Below are 24,633 nucleotides of genomic sequence, written 5' to 3' on the forward strand. Positions count from 1 at the left end.
ACGTGTCTGTATCTCCCGGCCGTCCCTCTTATCTCTGCCGCTCGGCCATGTTTTCGCTTCTCTCAGGGATCTGAAGCTCGACAATGTCATGCTCGACTCGGAAGGACACATCAAGATTGCCGACTTCGGGATGTGTAAGGAGAATATATGGGACGGAATAACAACCAAAACCTTCTGCGGCACACCCGACTACATCGCTCCAGAGGTATATACACCTGTGCCAGACTTATATGGCTGTATATCATTTTTTTTTTAAATTATTTTATTAATTTGTATAGTATATTCCCAGGTTGCTGAGCTTCATACAAAAGCCTGATAATCACACAGGGTGTAATGGGGTGCATTCACGGTAAATGGACACTGTACCTTTAAGAAATGCGTGCCAGGCCGCCGTCCCCCGAGGCCCGTCCTGTTGATAGACTTGTCACACATGATCTCACGCTGCATGCTTCTGCTTAGATAGCTGGATGTGGCATAATAATGTGTGGCATTTATTTCTCCAGCCTCTCCAGTACGTGTGTGTGTGTGTGGATATTTTTATTTTAGTATATACTTTTGATTTTTGCATTACGTTTTTCTTTAAAGAAACTGAAACCCCCCCCTTAAAGGGAACCTTTTACTTGCCATAATCATATTTTTTTTTTTTACATGATGTGAATGCCGCCGTTCTCCTGAATCCGGTGATGTTTTTCTTTTTGTTTCTGCTCCTCTCCGTTCCCAAGATATGGCCCCATCTTCAATATATAGTCTTTTTAGCCAACTGGATGTGAGTCTCACTAAGGACACACCCCCGTGGAACCAAGACTAGATCTTTATGCAGGGAAGAAGGGGGCCATATCTCAGGAACGGAGAGGCGTAGGAACACAAGAAAAACAACGCCGCATTCAGGAGAACAGCGGCATTTATAATGTGTAAAAAAATATATATATTTAGAGGAAATGACAGAACCTCTTTCAAGATGTTTGAATTGGAAATCATTTTTTACAAACCATTTTTTTTCTTAAAATTCATTAATAAAATAAGGCTCATTAATTAAGCTGTGGATGAGAAGAGTGTCTCGTGCTCTTGAGGACAGGACTGTGCAGAAAATAAACAGCCCATAAGTTGTAATACTCATTTTCTCCTGTGGGGGTGCTGCAGGGAAACGTGACACTTCTTTAAAGACTACAATCTATTTCCTGCTAGAAGATCAGCTTTTTTTTTTAGAGACATTTAATAAAGAAATTATTTACAGCAGTCATTCCCTTAAGGTTGCGCTGCTACTGTAAAAAGCAGGATTAGTGGGCTGTCACCATACTGAATTCAAGGACGAAGGTTGGGTCCTTCTCTACGATCAATAGAGGTACGCAACAAGGAAAACTTTACAACTTTAATAAAGCCCCTTCATGTAATGTTTTTTTTATTTTAAAGGGGTTGTGTAATCTGGGAGGGGGGATATGTGCAAACTAACCCCACCCCTCATCACAGAGTATTTTCCCTGCAGAAAAAACATGCATAATGGTCCATCATCAGTGGATCAGTAGAGATCTATTGATCGAGTGTCCTCCAGCAACCGGACGCAGCGGTGAACTTCAGCTAATGGACAAGAGCGAGATGGAAAATACACATTTAGGCAATGACCTTGTGTTTGCCATAGGCATTTAAATGGAGTGACTAATGGAAAATTTCCAGAAATGTCACCGCTCTCGTTTGAGCTTTGTCTGCAGCTCAATGCCATATGTCTAGAGAAAGGCCGCCACATTTTTGTCATCTTCTTTAACATGACCTTACTTTACGTCATTCCCGTGTTCTGTATCATGAGATATTACTTGTGTATTTGGGTTTTAGATCATCGCTTACCAACCATACGGGAGGTCTGTGGACTGGTGGGCTTTCGGGATCCTGCTCTACGAGATGCTGGCCGGACAGGTCCTCGCCTTTTTCCTCTTTGTGTAGATTCCATCCTTACTATTAAGTATTGACCACATTTCTTGAGTTGTCTTTTTACTCCTGCCCTTTGTCAGTCATTTACGCTCCGTTCTCTGAGATGTAATTACATATGTCTGCTTTGTGCGTGTCGCCCCTCGGTGAAGTGACTGCGCACTATCTGTACTCTTCTTCTTTATTTCAGGCGCCTTTTGAAGGTGAAGATGAGGATGAACTATTCCAGTCCATCATGGAGCACAATGTAGCATATCCCAAGTCTATGTCAAAGGAAGCTGTGGCTATATGCAAAGGGGTATCTATCCAAAGTGTCCGCTTCACATGCATCCCATCTGTGTATGATGCACAGATGCTGGCTACAGCTATTCCTGCTCTTTCACCTGGTTTCTTGCTTTCTTCCTCTGTTTCTTTATAGCTCATTTTGCACTGTTTACCTCTGTTTAACTTGCTCTGTTAGTCACTTACTTGCTCAGTCTCAATCATTCACTCTCTAAGTTGCTTCCTCTCTTGCTCTCCCTACCTGCTAATTTCTCTACCTTCCTACTGCTGGCTCCTCCCTGTGTGGCGCTGGCTCCTCCCTGTGTGGCGCTGGCTCCTCCCTGTGTGGCGCTGGCTCCTCCCTGTGTGGCGCTGGCTCCTCCCTCTTTTAATCTATATTTTCTACGTTTTAGTCATTATTCCTCTTACCTGCTGCATGCGCTTATTTTCTCCCCGTCCCCAGACTGCACATTGCATCACTTTTATTATGCATTTCTCCTAAAAAACAATTCTTCTAATGTGCGGCCTAAAAATCATTCCTGAAGAAAACCCTTGTTGGTACGTGGCGGCTGGCTTCCTTCTCTTCCCGCCTGTGTGCTGCACCTGCCTGTCACCTCCGCAGCCTTCTGACGAGGGCGCCTGTCTATAATGGTTTGTGCGTTTGTCACGTCTGTTTAATGCGGCATAAATGTAAAGTGATGTGACGATGATCCAGACATCTGCTGGGGGGGTCCCTGCGCTGGCGCTCAGCGGCCTCCTGGCAGGAGGGGCATTGGTGAGGAGGTGAATGCTGATGGATGTAACTCGCGGACAGCGACACGGCTATGTGCACACGCTGCAGATCTTTTGACGTGGATTTGCGTGCAGAAAACCCGCTGCGTGTTACTGTGCCAACACACTGAATGAGGTTTGATGAAATCTCACCCACAAGGTGCAGAAAGAATCCACATCGGAGATTGGTGCTGCGGACTTGAAGTGCTGTTTGAATGGTGAGCGCACCTGTGCGCTCTGTACCTTTTTGGTGTGAAGGACGCAGAATAAAAAAAAGCGCAGTGCACGTTTTGGGGCGAGATGGCGCACACACACGGATCAATGCACTGAGAGGAGCTCCCAGCACAAGGTCTTGTGGAGGCCGATTACAATCGATCTGCTCCTCCGACGCTCCGAGAGACCTAATAGGAAATGGCTGGATGGCGCTGGTGAGCGGTAATGTGCTACGGGGCAATGAGTCATCCCCGCTCTGCCAAGCGTAATGTCTTCTGGTCTATGCCGCGACCAGAGTGGTCTATGTGCAGATCTCTCTCGCCCACCTTGTATGGGACTGGTGCTTTTAACTTCTGTGTCCCAGTTTGCAAGTTGTATCCCTTTAAGAGCGCACAGAATATTGTTTTGCATTTGATCTCGACTCTGCAGATCCGTATTACCGCCCCATACTTGTTAATGCCGCGGCGCCCGTAACGCACAGCTGTATAATCCTCCTACTCTGCAGAGGCACAAAGCAGCGTCTGTTCCTGCGCCCGCCGCACATCTGCTCCTCTCCTGCGCTCCTCACATCCCAGCTTTATACTCCTTTTTTTTTTTCCGTATCACTAGCAGCATTATTAGTAGTTGCTAAGCAAGAAGCATTTGGCACAAAATTGTGATTTTTCTCTGTAGTAAAAATGCTGCAGGCACGTAGTAAAGCGTGAAGGATTCCCCTGTGTACCGGAGGTGATTTCATAGAGACGACCTCTCCATTGTGTCCCTGGAGGAGAGCTAGACTTTCCGGGGTGGTGGAGGTCGCTGTCACTCCTGGTACTTAAGGCGGCCCAAAGGTTTCACCGCCCTATTTAAATTCATACCACTATTATGAAAGTCTTTCCAACCTTATAAATTGATGACGTCTGGCTAGGATTTGTTAAGATCCAAACTCTTATGCACCCCCCCATCGATCCTAAAATGAAGGGGATGCAACGCTGTATTTTTCCATCCGGCAGCCCTAAATTAAAATGCGGCCGACCTCATTCACTTGAGTGGGATCATGAAAAAGGATGAGTTTCCTCCAAAAATACAAATTATTAAAGGGGAACTCCTCCAACTTTATTGAGATTCCAATATTAACGTCGAACTCGACCATAAATAATTACTCTTCACTTACTAATGCCTTAATGTTATCTGTTCCTTACCCTGTTTTGTCTTGGTGTATAGTATATCAATAAAGTCTATTACAGACATATATATTTATACCTTCTACAGACCACATGGCCATTCCTTACACCGTTGTGGCAGGCGAGGCAGCAATACACCAGCTCTGTGTCTCCTTCATTCTCTGCATTGGACCCCATTCCTGAAGGGTTGGCCTCCCCTTCTAGACAAGTGATAGCTTGGTGGTCTTGTTGCTTAAAGGGGCTGCCCACTACTTGGACAACCCCTTCTTAAATAAACTTTCATATTTAAGTTTATCTCCCCATCCATGGAAATTGAGCTACAGAATTGGCGCAGAGCAGCTGAGCGCCACTGTTTCTGTAAATGCCATAGACATTAGTGGCGTGACACCGATCCTCTATGCTGATTCTGTAGCGCCACCGCCAGTGGTTGGAGCCTGGACGGAGTTAATTCTGTGCTTGCCATGAAAGACAAACCTTCCAAGAGCCCAGAGACCCCTTGGTCATGGGTGGATTTGTTCCATAGTCATTGTGGATGTGTTAGATTCCTAACATATTTCTGGCCAAACGATCACCAGTGAGGGGTTCGGTCCCTCCAAAGGTGGGTTCTTCTCCATAGTGGTGGGAAAGTTCTTTTTCTTATGAGAACGTTGTCCTCTTTTTACAATGGAGGCCTGTTTCCGTGCTCCTGAAGCTGGAGCTGATGGCCTCTGTATTGCCTGATATCCGAATGGTCCTGATTGTCCTTGAGGAGATCCAGCCATTAAGGAGTCTTTATGGCATTGCTTCCTGGGAAAAATGAACATTTCCACTGATTGTGTTTTTTTGTTTTTTTCTTTTCCGACATGTTCTCTTTTTGCAGCTTATGACCAAGCACCCTGGGAAGCGGTTGGGCTGTGGACCAGAAGGGGAACGAGACATTAAAGACCACGCTTTCTTCCGATACATAGACTGGGAGAAACTGGAAAGAAAAGAGGTGCAACCTCCATATAAGCCAAAGGCGGTAAGTTGGATGCTGTGGGTGCCCATCCTCGGAGTTTTGTGCCTTATTTGTGGATGTGTGTGCACGTTTTGCGTCTCTTCTGCATTTGTGTGCGTTCCTTCACACTCACTCTGTGTGCGTTGGTGGCCAGTTTTGTGTATGTCTGTGCCCAGTACGTTGACTTTGTGCCTTTCTTGGTGTCTAGCGACTCGTAATGATAGCAGTCAGCACCGTGACCCGTCTCGTGTCCCCCTTCTTATTACTCCGGCTATTTGGGGTTGCATAGGATAGAAATCCATTTAATCCTGGGGACCAAAGTAAATCAAGACAGACCCCCAAGGACCACATCTCACAATGCCGTTCTTGCGTGGACTTTTCCGCTGGAGGCAGCCATTTTTATAGGGCTAACTACACGGCATTTGCCCGGATGCATCCTTGGCTCAGTCAGCAAAGTTTTTGAGCTTTTGGAGAAGTCTTTAACCTTGCTTAGTGTTCAACCACCCTACAACTCAACTCCTGTCCTTTCCAGCCACATACCCGCCATTCCTTCCATGCCTTCCTCCACCTCCCCATGTGACTAATCACAACTGAACCTATTAGGCTCTGTTCACACTCGCATCAGAGCCTGACTGCACATCTATCCTTCCCATCAAAACGACCCTATTGCAAGTGAACGGTGACTAATATTGATGAGACGTCTCCAAAACCAGCAGGAGTACATTAACAATCTAGAGGTTATAGGTTCTGCCCTCGTCACAGGAGCTTACGCTCCATCTCCTTGCCATTGGCTTCATCAGTAACCTTCCCATATTACGAGCCTCTGCCTGGCCTATATGGACGGCTATGGGATGGTGAGATTAGAGCGCGGCGGTGGAGGCGGTCGGGTCACATGCTTTACCCCTCCCTGGCTCCTTTTTTGCCTTTCTGTGACCTATTTTAGCGTGAGCAGAAGAAGCTGAAGCGTTCTGACAAGTTTACAAGACAGCAGCAGTCTGAATAATTTAATCTTTGTAGTTTGCAGTTACGTTTATTAAAAATGCACCATCTGTTTTGTTGCTTCTTTCTGAAAGGTATATATAATGCGGCGTGCCTCCATTACATAACACCGCGGCATGCGACGCCTGGCCGTGGTCACACAAATGACCCTGGTACCTGCAACCCTGGTAATTGCAGCCCAAACGGGCAACATGAGCCACGATTGCCACTCTGCAATATTGCCCTACATCATTGACTGGTCCTTACCCGTATAACTCCTACAAAGGGGAAAACAAATTTAGTTAATCTGCTTTTGATCCATATTTTTTTTTTTTTTAATTATACTAGTTATCCCATGGCGAGGAGCACAAGTGATCAGTGCGATCAAATCTGGCAACAAGTGCTGAATTCTTCTGCAGTGACACCACTGGAGAAACTAAGTATTACACCATGGCCAGTGAAATCAATGGGATGCGTGTGTAACCCATGGACATGTTGGGTCTTCCCTGAGCTAAAGACTTTTTTTTTTTTTTTTTTGTAGCCAGTTCATAGATAAGGATCATTTCACCCACACTTTTACATGGGTGGGATATTTACATGTCTGATAGGTGTGGGTCCTAGAATTAGTAGGAAATGAAGTGGTGTCTGCTCCGTTCTATAAGTTTCCACACCTGCTACCCATTTTCCACAAAGAGTGTATGAAAACCCAGTTATGACCATAGATGATAGAATTACTGTTAACGATCCAATTTGATGATCCAAACTGATGAGTGTTCTGGTTCCTGATGTAGATGGATCTACAGCTTCTTCCTGGATCTGAAGCCTTGATTTTAATTTTTTTCTCGGTGGTTCCCAATATTTTACTTTTATATGGCTGAAGAATATTCCTTGTTTAGTTTCCCGAATCTGAAAACGGAGGATTCTACGATAAGTCAAGGTATCCAAGTACAATCTCTCAAGAATGGATCCTGTAAAAGTGACGGTGATGATGAGGAGTCCGGTGATTCTCCATGTTGTGCCCTCCCTTGCTTTCCTATGCTCTGATTACACACACTCTCATGGCGTTTCTCACCCTGTCCCATTTCACACCTTCTGGTGAAGCGTACGGATGTCCGGGACAGTTTATCACAGTCGGGCAAGTGTGAAGGTAAATGTGTAAATAGGAGAGAAAGGAGGAGCCGTCCGACCGGTGAGAGCTCTGCCGAAATGACTCGGCGGCGATTATGGAGCGAGAGACTCCATAACTGGATGCACAGAGCTGCTCTTATGGCCGTTATCAATACCTAGGAGATCGTTTTTTTTTAATCTTTTTCTGCCAATTTCTATTATCCAACCACATTCTGCACCTTTTTCTGGTTCATACGGTTCAATATTTCATACCTCACTCCATTCCCAATCATCAGCTAGAATCTTGATTCTGGACTACGTTTTTTGGCTTTGGCTAATTTTTTGACCACATTGAAAAAACAAAAAACTATTGTCATATGTCATATTGTATGCCTTCATTAAAGTGCATTGCTGCCATATTCCAGAATCAAATCCTATTAATCCGGAACACAGTCGTGTGCTTGGCACATACAGCCCAGTTCTCACTTTGTATTTTGTGCACGGCTTACTTTTAGCCCAATCTGAGCGTTTATCCAGCAGTTGTCTTCTTCTATGACTGGCCCTCCATTATCTTGTGGTGGTTTACTATGTTGAATCTGGCTCTGTCCAGCACATGAGACATTTCCGCTCTAACTAGAGCTTATTTAAAGTCCTAACAAGTCATCAGTGGCCATTGGATTGGGTAAATCGTATCAGCACTTGTTTGCAGATATAAAGTGCTTGCTCAATTTTTTGCATGTACATTGAAGCCCTTTGGGGGAGGACCACGCCCTTTGGAGGAGGACCGCACCTTTTGTCTTCTAAGAGGGTTGATGCCCTCAAAAATGGTCATTGTAGATGGGCTATACGGAAATGAAGACTGATTTTCTCTTAGAGTTGGTCTCGTGGAGACGTTTCGCCGTATTACATCTTCAGAACCTATAACCTCTAGAACGGCTGCATGTGGAGACTATCTCAGAGCAGGAAAAGGTACTAATTGGCTTTAAGGTGGCAAATAATTAATGTTAGCTGAGCCCAAGAATAGTAAGAATATTGTCAACATCACAAGTCCTAGCAACCAGCCGGCTCTTTCCAAGAACATGAGTTCATCATCTCTAAGGAGGCTCTATGATTGCCTTTCATCAGAACTGGGGCTCAACAGAAATGACCCTAACATTGCAAGTACTCAATTATAGGGGACCTGTCACTTGCCATAAATATGCAGTTTTCTTTTAACCCTGTGTAAATGCTGCTGTTCTCCTAAATCCGACGTCATTTTTCTTTTGTTCCTGCGCCTCTCCCTTCCCTGGATATAAACCTAGTAATTTTTTTTTTTTTTTTAGTCAAGTAGGTGTGGTCATTATCTCTTCTGTGGGCGTCTTCTAGTTGACCACGCCCCCTTTAACAAGCCTGTATTTACATAGCGGGAAGAACAGCCACATCTCAGGAACAGAGAGGCTCGGGATCAAGAGAAAAAGCACTCCAGATTTAGGAGAATAACAGCATTTAGGTAAAAAATATATATATTTATACCAAGTGCCAGGTTTGCTTTAAAAAGCAATTCCATAGCGTAAATTCATATGTCATAATCTGCACCTCTGCATATGAAAGGGGGCTGGTATGTGACCACAATCAGGGGGTTACTGGGGAGTTGTCCCACCCCTCCAGTGACATCAGAAAGAGAGGTCTGTTCAGGATTGAAGACCCGCCCATGAGGAGCATTAAGAACCATAAACCTGCAATTCAAACACCATTGTTCATCTTTTATTTTGTATTAAAGTGCCCCCATGCTATATTTATAGTCAGGCTCTGTGTGCACCACATATAAATGTGTAGCATGGGATCATTTTTATCTGCACATTCATACTTGCACATTTTTTGTCAGAAGAAGGACTTTATGACCGCTAAGTCCTTTTGCAAGGGCTGCATGTGATCTATTGTTTCCACCATTCCCATGTTTGACCAGCAGCTAATTAACAAGTATGTGCCCCCCTGTGACAAATCTGAGCGATCCCATATTCTGCCCATTTCCATGTGTCGCTTTCATGTTGTCTTCCTGTTTTGTATCTGTGTTGCTATCAATGTAAAGAAGTCTCGATGGCTTCAGATCTGATTCCTCTGTGATTGCTGCCCATGAGTAACTGCTTTACATGGAAGATGTCTGACAAATGCTTAAGGCTGAGGAGACTTCTGACGGACCACCTCTTTGCACCAGATGGTCCAGACAGTCAGAAAGGAGGGGGAAAAAAATCTAAAAGGGGTTAGATGTGTTCCCTTACACCCCATAGAAGCCACATCATCCTTGTCTGAGCGTTTTGGTTTTGCAGTTGCAGTCAATTCATTGGAATATGGCTGAGCTGCAATACCAGGTATGACCCAATGACAAGAGTGGCGCTGTTTTTCTTCTCCCCTCATCCAGCCCTTTTAAGACTTTAGTCTTTCAATTGGCTGCTTGGTTTAAAAATTTGGACTCTTAGAGACACAGCCCGAGGCTAGTTTGGCATGCATATTGGTGTCCGTGAAGGCCATACTTGGTCCGCCATACTTTTTTGCATGGTGGTTCAACTGAACAAAGCAGAATTTTTAAGATCTGTTTGGAGATCTACATCCCCTAGAGTAGGACCACTGGGGGAGGGGATCTTGCTGCCGGAGTAGCGGACGCTAAAATCTGTCTTCATTACTGCCGTTTGAAATCGGCCTTGTTGGGGGTCTGGAGAAGATGAGAGCTGTTGCCCACCACACCCAATGAGTCTAGTGCTTCAGTAGTGCAGACCACCTACTGGAAATAATGATCTAATCTGGCTGTCAGGGGCAAAGATGCCTAAATTTACACCCGATTTCCCAGACTCCAATGCTTCCATGTCTTGCTCACCCTCGGGGTGCATTACGCTGGTCCTATCTGAAGCCATTTCTGTGACGTTCTTGCCTATATTTCTTTACCTTCTTGCTCGGACTTCTTTCTTCCAGATACAATGTCCTTTTCTCCTTTTGCTTTGACATCTTCTTTGGGTTTTTTTTTTCCGTTTATACATTTCCCATAGTTTTGTTTTTCTCCCCCCTCCTCCCATAGTGCGGCCGAAACGCTGAGAACTTCGACCGATTTTTCACCCGCCATCCGCCAGTGCTAACGCCACCCGACCAGGAGGTGATCAGGAACCTCGACCAGTCAGAATTTGAAGGATTTTCCTTTGTTAACTCTGAATTTGTAAAACAGGAGCTGAAAGACTAAATGGTTTGAGTTGCCCCTACCCCCCCCCCCGAGTTACATCCCCTGCTGGGGCCTGTACGTGTGTAATCCGTCACGGGGTGGCATGCTCGCCCCCAAACAAACTGTTGAGTATTCATAACTATGCCATCTTGTTGAGTGTGTCGGGCGCGGCCTCGCTGTGTGTTCAGAGCCCTGTGGTCGATTCCTTGTGTAACCCTTAGGATGTGAAGAAAGAGAGGCAATGTCTTAAGTCTTATGACCAAGATGGCGCGTTGGCTAGGGTGGACTGTGAAGACCGATCCAAAGCGAAAATGGGCCACCGCGTATTCTCTATACACCGATGTGTGGCTGTGGCAGAGCACGTCTCTCAGCCAGCTCCAGAAGGTTTCTGTTCAGAACTCTAAAAGGGATTGTCCAGGAGTAAAAAAACAAAAAAAACATGGCTACTTTCTCCCCACATCACTTCTGTTCATGGGTTGTATCTAAAAAGAGCACAAATGGACTCGCAGGACCCGGGCCATCAGCCATGTTGGAGATCTGTGGCCTCTGGATGAACCACCGCTTATCTGACGGCATACTCGGCACCTCATTTGATTAGCTGGCCTGGTGACGATCTGCCTCCTACCTGACAGCATCCGTGGCTCCTCTTTTGATTAGCTGGCCTGGCGGCGATCTGCCTCCTACCTGACAGTGTCCGTGGCTCCTCTTTTGATTAGCTGGCCTGGCTACGATCTGCCTCCTACCTAACAGCATCCGTTGCTCCTCTTTTGATTAGCTTGCCTGGCGGCAATCTGCCTCCTACCTAACAGCATCTGTGGCTCTTCTTTCAATCAAAATGCTGGCAAGTAGGAGGCTGGGCTTCTGCCGTGGTTGATGGACCAGGTTCTGCCAATCAAGTCCTACCATCCCCAGTTGTATCCAATAGTTCAGCTCTGTTCCATTTAAAATGAACGGGGCTGACCTGCTCTACCACGCATAACCTGTGCACAAATGTGGCGCTGTTTTGTGTTGGCAGAAAGCGGCCATGTTTTTTTTTCCCATTTTAGTACCTATGTGCGGCACTTGTGCATTAACTATGTAATTTTGTGGACAGATCAATCATAGGGAAAAAAAAAAGTCCTGGTCTATAATCTTCCATGTCCCCGGCTAGGGCAAATCTCACTGGGCCAAAGTCTCATTGGCCAGAATTCTGCCAAATCTCCCAAGCTGCGCTCCGTATCTTGCCGTGTTTTCTGCGCTGTGTGCCCACGTTACACGGTAGATTTCCAAAGGGGCCAAAGCCTATCGATGACATAAAAATTCAGCAGATGTTCCCGTATGTGCGAGACCCCCATCATCCTCATCACTTCCGCATGAGTGGAGAAGATAATGCACTAGCACAGCGAACGCCCCGGGCTCCGCTACAAATTGGCCAGTCGGCATGCAGCCGTAGCCAACCATTAACTCATTACTCCCTGCACATTCCTGTCCTGGCGCACAGGGCATGCCGCTCCGGCATTCATGTCAGTATTACCCCTGTCCTTGTTTTATTTTTTTAATTTTTTTGAGGTTGAACCTCCCTTTTAAATAATGCCCCTCTCCAAAGTTAGTCAAAGACATTTTAATTTTGGAGAAATGACCGCCGGCCGAACCTGCAACCTGTGGCTCTCCAAGCTTGGCGTCAGACCGTGCTGGGAGTTGTAGTAACGACGGGTCACTTGGTGACCGGTCGGGGGTTACACTATATTAGGGAGGTTAAAATGCTGCATCCCACTATTTTTATATGGAAGATGCAGATTGCGGTATTTTTATGCTGGAAGATTAATCATAGCAATAATTATTTCCCGCAGTGACGTCCGATTGTTTTTTATAGGGTATTTGCAACTATAACTCCCACTGGGTAAGGCCTGTTTCACACTTCCGTTTTTTGTCCACCAAACGGATCCGTTTCCGTTTTTTTGACGGAAACTGATGCAAACGGATCCGTTTTTAAAAAAACGGATCCGTTTTTTTGACGGATCCGCGGTAACCACTAATGGAAGTCTATGGGACAAAAAAACGGATCCTGAAAAAAAATGGCGGATCCGTTTTTTTACGGAAACCAACGGATTTTGACGGATTTGAAAAAACGGAAGTGTGAAACAGGCCTAACCAGGAGAGAAAAGAAAAAAAAAGTGTCAGAGCTTAGTTTGACCGTGTGTGTGACTGTTGCTGTCCATACCGGCCCTATATCTAATGCCGAGGCACCGTGGCTCGTATCGCAGCGTATATCTGAACGAAGCAAAGCTGCAGTACCAGACATGGCCTGTGGACAACAGTGGTGCTGTTTCCAGAAAAGGAATTTTTTCTGCTGATCTAATACAATCCCGGAGCTATCGATCTCTAAAGCACTGTGCATTTAAAGTGGTCTTCGATCCCTCCCATCATTTTCCGGTCTGTATATTTCCCATGCACCATGTTATACAACCCTGACGTCGGTGGCTGCCGACCTGCACATTAATCCTAGGGGTCCTGTGCAGAATTAGAAAGTGTGACCACTGTTAATATTACTGGCCCAATAATTAGCTATTTTATTGGCAGCTTGTAGACGGTGGGCAGACGACCCACCCACGGGTTTATTTTTTGTGGAATTGCTATTTTAGTTACTTCGAAATTGGGACGTTTAGCTAATGGGGGAGCGCTGTTTAATTTTTTTTTTAATGTTCTGATATCTTTTTTAGCACAGCTCGGTTTTTTTTCCCAAAATGGGTAACACAATGGAGCTGTGTGATCACTGAGGTCAGTGTAGATTGTATACAGTGAGCGCCCCCTAGTGGTGGCTGCGGTCATGTTTGCTTTACTGTACGAGATCGGGGTGACTGGCGTATGATTAGTGCGGCAGAGATTAAAGGGAATCTTCTCATTGGGGTCTGATCTTCCAGTAGGAGGGATTTTTTTTTTTTTTTTTTTTTAAGCCATTATTTTGTATCTGCTTTTCAGCACGTTTTCGGGACATCCTGTATTCATCCTCTGTATAAATGTCTTGTGCCAGTTTAACTTTTCGTACTAATAAAAATTAAATTTATGCCGAACTTGTTTCCAACTGGTCAGGATGTATCCCCAAAAAAAAAAAAAAAAAAGGTACGTTCCTGCATCTGCTGAGTCCCCAAAAGTCTTCCAGAAATGACTGTAAGCTTAAAGGGGTCCTTTCCCATCTTCATAAATGGAGTATTATTGGATAGTGGCTGTAAATACAACTGCTTTTGCAATTTACCGCTTACAAAATTTTTCAGCCATTTGTGAGATATTAACATTTTTGTTTACAGCTCGTTGCCTTGGAGACCGACCACCGCTGCTAGACAGCAGCACTTAAAAGCTTTTTATTCTATTGCGTTGAGCTTGTAAGCGCTGCTTTGAATCTGTCCAGGATCGCTTGAGCGCACTGTTACCTCCTAATCCTGACCAGGTTCCAATCTAGACTGCAGCGGTGGTCGGTCTCCTTGGCGACGAACTGTATACAAAAGAAAAGTGTTCATATCTCAAGAACGGCTGCACATTTTAATAAGAAGTAAATTACAAAAGTGATCGTATTTACCAGCACTATCCGATAATATTCACCAATGAAGATCAGAATCATCCTTTTTAAAGGGTTATCCATATCTTTTAGAGGTCATCACCTATCCAAAGGGGGCCAAGGTTACCACTCCTGAGACCCCCACCAATCCTGGAAACTAGGCTCGTCTGAATGGAGCAGTGGCCAGGTATGCTCTATGGGACCACCAGAAAACCTGTTGTCTTACCCCCTACTGATCCAGGATGTTATTAGATGGCATTGCCCCTTTAAGAGCTAGGGCCACATAACTTTTGCTGCCCACATTGCACCTCGAAGGAAGTGAATATGGGTGCACTGCGACATTCCCAAAACACTGATGGAACAGCGGCCGTGTGAAATTTGGTCGTGTGAACAATGTCCCTGCCAATGTCGCCCCATAGCCGCAGCCTTTATCAGAAATACTTTCCTATGGGGACGTTGCCCTTATATGTCAGAGGTGTCATGGAGGAGGAGATCTGTCTGTGCTGGAAGAACCCAATCCATGAAACCTCCATCTTAATCCATGAAAAGCCACTCTCTTAAGAACTTATGAACACGTGTAGCTGCAGTGCAAAGCAATGTGGACAGAGCAGCATTCAAAGGCCTGCAGCGTGCCAGTAATAAGTTGGTAGGTGGAACAGGACTGGTAATCCACCGGGATCTACTGTACAAGCATGGAGTCATATTGCTATCATCCCGGCCATCATGGCCTCTCTTGGTTTCTCATCCCGGCCATCATGGCCTCTGTTGGTTTCCCGTCATGGCCATCTTGGCCCCTCTTCTGGTTTCTTGTCATGGCCGTCTTGCCAACATGAGCGACTAGAGGAACCACTCACGTAATGGGATGCTATTATGGCCACAGTGGGGGGGGAAACTCCATAGCGACCAATCAGCTTCCAACTCTCATTATTTTTTGAGGCCCTTTTGAAAATGAGAGCTGCATCCTGATTGGTTGCTCCACTTGCAGCAATTTTTGGGCAGAAGACATTTTAATAATTGTAAATTTTTGTGTTTTTTACAATGCTGCCGATGCGGTACTGTACACGAGGCCTTTTAGGGTCCTATCCATAGTCTGTATCAGAGCACCCCAAAACGCCCCTTTTAAGACATATTGGCATGATCGCCTTTAAAAGGCCAAGGACTAACAACACCACAAAATTTGGGATTTCTTTGACCCATGGGGGCTTTGTCTGGGTGGTAATGTAAATTGGGTACGGCGGTCCGTGATGAGACTGATGCAGGTTACGGGGGGAGGGCGCCGGCCATCTTTGACGGGAGCTCTAGTAGTAGTAACCCGAGGGAGCAGCTGGAGGAGCGGCCGCTCCGTGACATCCCTATATTGTGGAGGAGATCACCGGGGCCCTACGTTGGTGCGGCGCGCGCTGTGTTCCGTGGTAGAATGGTTGTCATGGTAACTGTCAGAACAAGTGAGCTCTGGGCGTCCTGCGGAGAGATGGGTGAAGATCTGCTTTTTGCTGCAGGGATTTAACCCTTCGCGCAAAAGTGGAGGCGATTTCATCTCTAGGTGGGAACGTTGAGTCGGAGCCAAACTTGTATTAATACCGGAGCGCCGCGGAGACTATAAGCACCTATGTCGCGACCTGGCGCAAACCTTGGAGTCTACGATAGTCATTGACGACTTAAAGGGGTTGTCCGACATTAGTCAAACATGGATGCTACCAAAACAGCGCCGCCACTGTCCACAGGTTTTGTATGGTACTGCAGCTCGGGACAAAAAAACCCACAATGCAATGTAGAGGAATAGGCACATTCAAGACCCATAGTCTCAGATGTATAATATAAATTGTATTCCACACAATCAAACTCCTAGAATTAAACATACTATATTCCATATATTATATGAGACTATCTCCACGCTGCTGTTCCATGGCCGCATACTGCAGGTGAATGGGGTTGCAAAAGAGATTGAACCGGTTGGAGATTTTTCAACTTCCTTGCAACCTCAAGCACCTGCATTAGGCCAAAGTGGACGCCGGACACCTGAGTGAGAACGAAGGCTATGTTTAAATCCTATTTTTATTTTTTTGCCCCCTAAGGTCCAGTCTAGATATCCTAAAACAAGTGAGTGCTGAGATCTTTAATAGTCTGGTTCAGTTGACAATTTTTTTTTTCATTTGTTTGTGCCCCCATTCGGTGGCCATTCAGGCGGCCAGTGCCATATGTTAAAATAATACATCGATTGATTGATCTCTGCCCTGATCCGCACCGAACCTGGAGCTTCTGTTAATATTGCGGACCCTGCCGCGCTGCATATCGATCATCTGGATCAAGAGAGTTTAACAAATATCATGATAGTGCTGGTAAATACGAGCACTTTTGCAATTTACTGCTTATTAAAATTTTCACCCGTTCTTGAAATATAAACACTTGTTTACGGTCCGTTGCCTAGGAGACCGACCACCACTGATAGCAGATCAGGCGCAGTGCTTACAACCCATTTTCTATTGAGCTTGTACGCACGGTTCGGTTTTGAAGCTGGAGCACGCGGTTACTGCCTAATCTCTGCCATCTCCAGCGCAGTGTTTACAAGCTCGGCAGCAGCAGTGGTCGGTCTCCTAGGCAACTATCTTTAAACAAAAGGAAAGAGTTCATATCTCGACAATGGCTGCAAATTTTAAGAAGCTGTAAATTGCTAAAAAAATTGCATTAAAATATCCATCTATGAAGATGGAAATAACCCTTTAAAATTGCGTAAAAAATCTAAAATAAGCAATTACAATTCAATTAAATTCCTTCCCTGCAGCGCAATTTTTTCTTGATCCTAATTTCTATTTGTTGATTTTTCTGGATAATCCGGGATTATTTGGCCTCTGTCTTGATCAAATATTATTTTTAAATACGGTGATATTTAGGAACTTTCAGATTAAATTTCGGAACATCTTTGGTTCTCGCCAGTGTTGCGCTTGTCTGTTGTATTCGATCTGTTCCGAGCGTCTGGATGCAGAGGAGCATGTGAACGTGGCGATGGAAGCTGGTGTGACTGTATTGGTTATTACTCCCATCATCTCCATGAACATCAAAAAGTTTCCGAAAAGTTGAGTCAAAGTTGCAATAAACCTTCACATTACTCTTTATTGCAAAAACGGCCCCATACCGCCATCCCATCCATCCGTCCTGTGCCGCCATCCCTCCCGATAACAGAGTCTGTTCACTTCTTACTTCTGCAGAAGGACAAGAGGGACACCTCTAACTTTGACAAGGAGTTCACCCGTCAGCCCGTAGAGCTCACCCCCACGGACAAACTCTTTATCATGAACCTGGATCAGAATGAGTTTGCCGGATTTTCGTACACAAACCCGGAATTTGTTATCAATGTGTAGCGGAAGGAGAAACCTCTGACTGGAACCTTCAGCCCCAACCAGGATCTGGTGGGTAGTGCCTCACCCATGACGCCAGTGGGGTTGTGTTCCAGGGCTCTTGAGATTTTACTTAATCACTCTATATGCAATGAAGGTAGCCCAGAAACCAGGCGGGTAGGACCCCCCCCCCCCCAAATAACATATCCTTACATAATACAGATCAGAGCAGATGTCTAGGAACATGTAGCAGAGCCGAGTTTGCTTGGCACAACTCATTGTGAAATAACACTTTTTTTTTTTAAATATATCTTGATCCATTTATCTGCTATGGAGCTTGAAACAGATCTGAAAAAAATCTGGCTGCCTGCAGTCACCACTAGGGGGAGCTGATGTTCATACATAAGACTCAAAGCTGTAAGCGCCCTCTAGTGGTGGCTGCAGGCAGGAACAAATGTTATGCAGCACTGATTCGGAAGTGTCAGGAAAATGCAGCTCTGACCACTATAGATCTATTGATGAATGTGCAGACTTAAATATGACTCTTATAAAAGATGGAGAAGTGCTTTCATTTCTCTTTCACTGCACAAATGTCACACAAAGTCTATGGGTTGTGTCTGCTATTACTCCTCTTCAACTTTAAAGTGAATTGGACTCTGCTGCAATACCAGACACAACCTGTAGACAGTTATGGCGCTGTTTTTGGGATGAAAACAGCCATATTTTTCTAATACTGCACCACCCTGAAAAAGGGGAATGTGTAGGTGTACAATTGGGGTCTCTGCAGTCACGTTGATTACGGCCCATCTTTCACACATTAATAGCTAATAAGGGACAGATTTGTTGTCTTGTGATTAAAGGGGAAGAGCAGGATTAAACAAAACACTGCTTTTTATTTCACAAACAGCGCCACATCTGTCCAGTGGCTGTTTGTGGTATTACAGCTCCGTCCCATTAACTTCCATAGAGAAGTCTTTGGGGTTTTTTTTAATCCTGGCCAATTCTCACTTATTAGCTATAAATGTGTTAAATGGGTATTCTCACGTTTTGGATATTATCCCTTATCCTTGGTATAGGGGATAATTTCCCGATTGCTGGGGGTCTAATCGCTGGGATCCCCATCGATCTCAAGAACCAGGGTATGAATGGAGCTGTGGTTGATTATGGTCATCAGCTCCGTTTATTCTTAATGGGACCGCCGGAGATGGTCGAGGCAGCACTCCACTAAGAATGAATGCAGTGCGCATGGTTGACCTTCACTCCTTTTATATGAGGCTCTTCAGAGCCCAGGTTTTGTGGCTCAGTGGGGGTCCCAGCGGTCAGACCTCCAGCAATGCGGAAGTAATAAGGAAAGGTGATAATTTCCACACTTGGGAGTTACCCCTTTAAGGAAAGGAGGTTTGCGATCAGAATGACCACAGAGACCCAGATCCTATTTGTATGTCTATTGAAAAGTCTAGAAATATTGGAAGGCGGCCATATTAGGCTTTCTGGTGTGACGTCAGAACGGTGCAGTGTGTTCCCAGCCACTGACTGCTCTTTCTCCTGAAGCGCCTCATCCCCTCTCACAGCAGACTCTCACAGGAAAGGTGCAGCTTGGCCTTGGTGTCTGGTATAAGATCTGCCATTTTCCATTGATAGAGGATAGCTGTAGTACCGCGTACAACCTCTGAATAAGAGAGGCGCTGTTTCAGGTTCTATTTGTGAGCTTTCTATTTAATAATCAGGCCACTTTATCATTCTGCACCAGCGTTTATTACGATTGATGACTAAAGTTTAGTCCTTGCTGCATTTACAATAATCCGTGGTAATCCCCATGGGCAGTCGTTTACTAATGTCTGGCCCCGATCACACGGTATGTATCCACATTGAATAACGTTGATCAGAGTGCAATCCCTTTTTTTTTTTTTCACCTGATCTATGCGCCCTTATCATCCTCTCCTCGTTAGGGGCTGATGGGTGATGAATCGCGGCTCAGACCTAAACCCGGAAGAAGCTTTCAGCCTCAAAACCTTTTAAGACTGATTCTGCCCATCCATGATATCATTGAACGAAGAGTTAATACACTGAGTGGTACGAGATAAGGAGAACAAGGCTTCTTCTACAAACAGCACCACTCCTGGCAGTAGGCTGTGTCTGGTACTACAGCTAAAATGTTCTTAATGTCAGAGCCATACTGGGGGCTTAGAGGCAATTTCTCCGGCAGCGCCTCCTCCCCTCTCGCAGCGTGCTGTGCTGCAGTCACATCGAGGGAAGGAAGCCGCAGCATCTCTCACTTCCTCTTGAATACTTAAACATCTGCAGACTGGGACAAAGATGCCTGTGCTGATTAGGCGCAGGGCTCACATGACATAACCTCACGGGAGCCCTGGGCACCTCTGGAATGGTGCTGACACCGGAGGGGAGTATGGGTGTTTTATTTGACATTCAGATTGAGAAGGGGTTGTCCTAGCAGGGGGTAGCCCTCTTATGATGAGTTAGGGCCTCATTCAGATGTCAGGTTTTTCACGTGCGAGTGCTATCCTTTTTTCATCTTGTTCACACATTGTAGTTTTGCAGCTGGAAAAATTTTTTTTTTTTTTTTTTTTTGAAAAATGTAAAGATGTTATACTTCTCCACTCTTGCATCAGTTTTCAGAAAGCTACAACACATTCAGCTCTGCTACATCCTGTAGACACACACTACATCTACTTTGAGAACGACTGCTCATCAGCGAGAATCTGAGTGTTTTTTTTGTTTTTTTTAATCTTGTCCTAATTGATCATCAGGAATTTGTAATGGGGAGAAGTGATTATCTCCTGTCTGAGCTCTTATGTAAGACCTGCTAGTGGCAGATTTTTTTTCCCTCCTAATGGAAGTGTCTGAAAAGTTTTATTGTCCCCTTAAAACACATTATCTGCTCTGATAAGTCTGAATTGCTCAGACCTCCCCGCCCCACATAACCAAATGGTATCTGCCTTTCGTTCTGAGCCACCAATGGTGAAATCAAGGAGGATTTCTGCTGTGATCATGGACCCGTGGTATCGCCAGGATAGAGTGGCCCCTAGAAAAGGCCGCCCAGCTGGTGAGGGTCATAACCTCACATCCCCTAACTCTCGTTCATGAGGGGTTGGTGCTTCTTGATCCCTGGTGGTAGTACAACAGCCCCCTCTCCATTCTTCCACACTTATTTAATAACTGTCACAGGAAGGCGGAGCCTAAAGTTAGTACTGCCCATGAGGAAGCAACAGAGCTGCCGGTTCCTCTGCGCAGTTCCAATGGGCAGTTTCTTAGTACAGGGTGTATCACCTGTCCAGGGGAGAGTGACCCCCTAGAAAACCCTGCCCAGCTAGTGTTTGATCATGATGACCTCACATCCCCTAACTCTTGTTCATGAGGAGCTGGTGCTTTTTGTCCCCGATAGTAGTAGCACAGCCTCCTCTCCATTCCTCAACCCTTATTTAATAACATTGTCATTAACGAGGAGACTGAGATGAAAGTGAGTACCGCCCATGAGGAAGCAGAGGGGTGCAGGCTCCTATACACAGTTCCCAAGGGTTGTTTAAGTACAGGGTGCATTCCTGTCCAGGCGAGAGAGGTCCTAGAAAAAGCCTCCTAAAATCCCCTAACATTCACGAGGGACTGGTGCTTTTTGATCCCTGGTAGTAGTCGAAGTGGCACAGTCCCCTCGCCATTCCTCCACCCATATTTAACATCACTGTCACTTACCTTTCACTCCGCCTTGTTAGTACCGCCCATGAGGAAGCAGAGGGGAACTAACAGAGCGGCAGGCTCCTCTCTGTAGTTCCCAGTGGCTGTTTTTACGTACAGATGTCATCCCCTGTCCAGTGGTGTAGCTATAGAAGGTGCAGAGCTAGATGTCACAACTAAGCCCCTCGTCAATACACAAAGACCCCAGAATTGCCATGGTAAGTGGGAGCCAAGGGTCGGAGTTTGCATTAGGGCCTAGTGCATTGATTTGTCAGTGTTATGTGGACACCACATGGTACAAATATAAGGGCAGGTGTTAATAGAGGGCGCTCCACGGGGCAATTACCAACATCCCATTAGTAGGATTTAGCTTCCAGAGAACCCATGGGCAGGAAGTGTTGTCGTGGGGACGAAGTCTGAAAGGATCATACAGACAGGTAAAATATGTATCAGCATGGCAATTTTTATGAGACTTTCATGTTAGTTGGAGCATTTTCAGGAACAGTGAAAACTTAGAAGAAAATATCAGATATGCAAGAAATTCCTCTATTTTTGGATATTCTGGTTCACGGCTGATTTACCTATGCACGCGTCTCATCCGGCACACCCCAGTCATCGTGAGCAAAGTCGTAATCTTTGGTCGAAATTCAGAAAAAAATAATTATTTTAGAAAAATATCATTGTGCCAAATCGCTTTTTTGTTCCTAGGGGCAGTCTTGAGTATTTCTAGAACTTGTGATTGTTATTTTACTATGGTGGAAAGTGATTTGCTACCTGCTGATAGAGAACAGAAACTCCCAGCATGTCCGGACAGATGCATGCATGATGGGAGTTGTATTTTTATAGGAAATGTCCATGATGGGAGTATTTTTGCAGCTATTGGCCGTCCGTGAAAACTAATGGATTTTGGACTAATATTTAAAGGGACACCAACCTTTGAACTTGGAACCAACTAGGCGTGGTAAAGAAGATTTCTGCTCCAGAAGGTTGCCACTGATTGGTCTGAATGAACGATTTAGGGGTTAAATAGACGCCTCCATTTTTAGGATTTCGCGTAGCCCTTTAAAGCGCTGATCTCTCGCCGCCTGGAGACTGTTGCTTTAAGGGCAGATGAGAATGATGCGTCCGTGGACTGTGCCACATGTCAATTTCCAACTTCTTCCAAAACTTTGTGTACTTTTGAACTAATACCTGAATTTAGGGCTTGGATTCTGTGGCCTTCCATGTTCACGGTTGGCAGAAGCGGCCATTGTCTTCCATACGTCTGCTGATCTATTTATTCTTGGGCCTCGTGTACAAGATCCGGTTACTGCATGTATGACATGAAAAAAAAAACACAAATAAAAGATCAGTCTTTTAAAATGAAAAAAACTTTTGTCTTTTTTTTTCCCCTTTTATTTAGTGTTAAAAAAAAAAAAATCTCATATCTTCAATGGCCCTCCCAAAAATTAAAGGGGTGTTTGGTCATGGATAAAAAAAAAATATATATAAAAAAAATTCTTGCCTTACAGAGCCACCACCAATCTCTGTACAGAAGGTGCCATCTAGTCAAAGGACCACTGTAGCTAATCACTAGTAGGCTGCAGCGGTCAGGGGGCTAGATGACACATGAAACCTCAGCTAGTCATGTGACTGATGTGTCCAATCTATGAGAGGCACGTGATCAGCTGTGGGGGACTACAGAGACCAGAAGGGAGTCGTGAAATATAGAAAATGGAACAGAAGGGGGATCCGTAAAGTGAGTATGATTATTTTTTTTCTTCCTAATCTTCCAAAGGGGTTTTTTTTTAATGGCGGGACAACCCCTTTAAAGAGAAGTTATCATAAAATAAGTTTTTGTGTCACATGCATTAAAAAAGGCACTTTTTTGTGTGTGGGCTCAGCTCCCCCGCTCCCCCTCTATTCACAAATGACCTTTGCACATGCTCATTAGACTCTTCAATGCTAAATATAGGGTCGGACTTTGTTCATTGTGGCTAATGTACATGTGTTATTTCCTGAAACAAAAAAGAAATTAGAGAGTCTAAAAAAATCAATCGCCCTTGACCAGTGTGAAAATTGCAAGATTTTTTTTTTTTTTTCTGCAAATTGTGCCATTTAAAAAAAAAAAAATTGTAAAAAAAATTGCTACAATTAAAAAAAAAAAAATAAATAAAATAAAAATCATTTTAAAATTTGCCAGAATAAAAAAAAATAAATGTGCAAACTTGAAAATTTTGGAAATCTTGATTGATGTGAAGAATGGAATAAACTTGAACATCTCCTCCGGCAATGATTGTGCCCATGGTAATGGGTAAGAAGTATTTTTTGAGGATGGGGCACCGTATTCTAACCTCTTACACTTTCCATATCTCAGCTTTTTATGATGAAACGTTATTATAATAAAGATTTTTTTTATGTTTTTTTTTCCTGCTAATATTCATCTTCCTCATTATGAAATTGCCACCATTAGAAGATCAGCTCATTGCGCCAGGGTCTTCATAGCCTAAGCGGTTGTCCACCTTTGGGTGGGAGAGAGAGATCATATATATTTTCCTCCTTAAATTTGGGGCTAAAAAACATTTTCGTTAACTGGGCTTTAAAAACAAAAAAAAAAAAAAAAACATTTTGCACAACCCCTTTGAGAATGAAGCCCCTGGGGCAATGAGCTGATCACCCTGGACCCATAGTATAAATCTATATGCAATGAGCCAACTGTGCTGCTGTCTTCTATGGTACTGCTGGACAGCTATGAGGCCCGTGAAGGACCCATCAGCCGTTCCTGTGCACTATATGAGCCTGCTCCATGCTCCAACACACTGCTGGTACCAATCTTGTCCCAAAAATTAGGCTGTTCCTTCAAAGCAGTTTGTAGCAGTGTCGCATAAGTGCACAATGTGGCGCCACTTCATTGCAATTCATGATCGTGAAGGTTGCGTGGTCAGAGTCATGGCCGCCCCTAGAAGAACAGGGAAGGACAGGATAAAATTTCACGAGCATATGAGAAGGAATGGATTATGAGGAGAGGACAAGACGAAATATGGCTGTCAGCTCCTCGGCTTATCAAAGCTGATGGGAAGAAGAGAAGCTCATTAGTTTTGCGAGCCGCGACCTAGCTCCGCCATCGTCTCTGACCTTCAGCCAGATTCCCCTGCAGGCGATCTCCTAGACGTTTCATCTGCCCAATAATCCCGTTCTACTCATTATTCTTTATTTAACTTTGCCCTCAAAGCATTGGCATCAATCCATTAAAAGGTAGCACGAGAAGCCTGCGCACTCATTAGCTGCTCCCGCCCTCGTTCTCCGCCACTTGTTGCCCCGGTGTAATTGTGATGGCGGTAAGGGAAGAATGTGATAAAAATGTCAAGATATTAAATAATAATCTTTATTTTTATATAGCGCTAACATATTCCGCAGCGCTTTACAGTTTGCACACATTATCATCACTGTCCCCGATGGGGCTCACAATCTAAATTCCCTATCAGTATGTCTTTGGAGTGTGGGAGGAAACCCACACAAAC

The 24,633-nt window shown here is 44.8% G+C and overlaps 1 protein-coding gene across 3 annotated transcripts in view; it reads left to right on the plus strand.

Moving 5' to 3' along the window:
* The window catches only part of PRKCB (protein kinase C beta), a 153,384-nt gene that overhangs the window by 120,443 nt on the left and 8,308 nt on the right, over positions 1-24,633 (plus strand). The window contains exons 13-17 of one of the 3 annotated variants that reach the window (XM_073559284.1): positions 67-205; positions 1,828-1,908; positions 2,111-2,218; positions 5,188-5,328; positions 17,315-22,504. In XM_073559284.1, coding sequence (XP_073415385.1) covers positions 67-205; positions 1,828-1,908; positions 2,111-2,218; positions 5,188-5,328; positions 17,315-17,467 — 622 coding nt within the window. In that variant the 3' untranslated portion in view covers positions 17,468-22,504. Of the gene's footprint in view, positions 1-66; positions 206-1,827; positions 1,909-2,110; positions 2,219-5,187; positions 5,329-10,438; positions 17,039-17,314; positions 22,505-24,633 lie in introns of those variants that run through there. The other 2 variants (XM_073559283.1, XM_073559285.1) reach the window with 2 other exon arrangements.

This window comes from Dendrobates tinctorius, unplaced genomic scaffold (assembly GCF_039654945.1).
Source record: "Dendrobates tinctorius isolate UK_male_01 unplaced genomic scaffold, ASM3965494v1 ptg000267l, whole genome shotgun sequence".
In the NCBI taxonomy this organism is placed as follows: domain Eukaryota; kingdom Metazoa; phylum Chordata; class Amphibia; order Anura; family Dendrobatidae; genus Dendrobates; species Dendrobates tinctorius.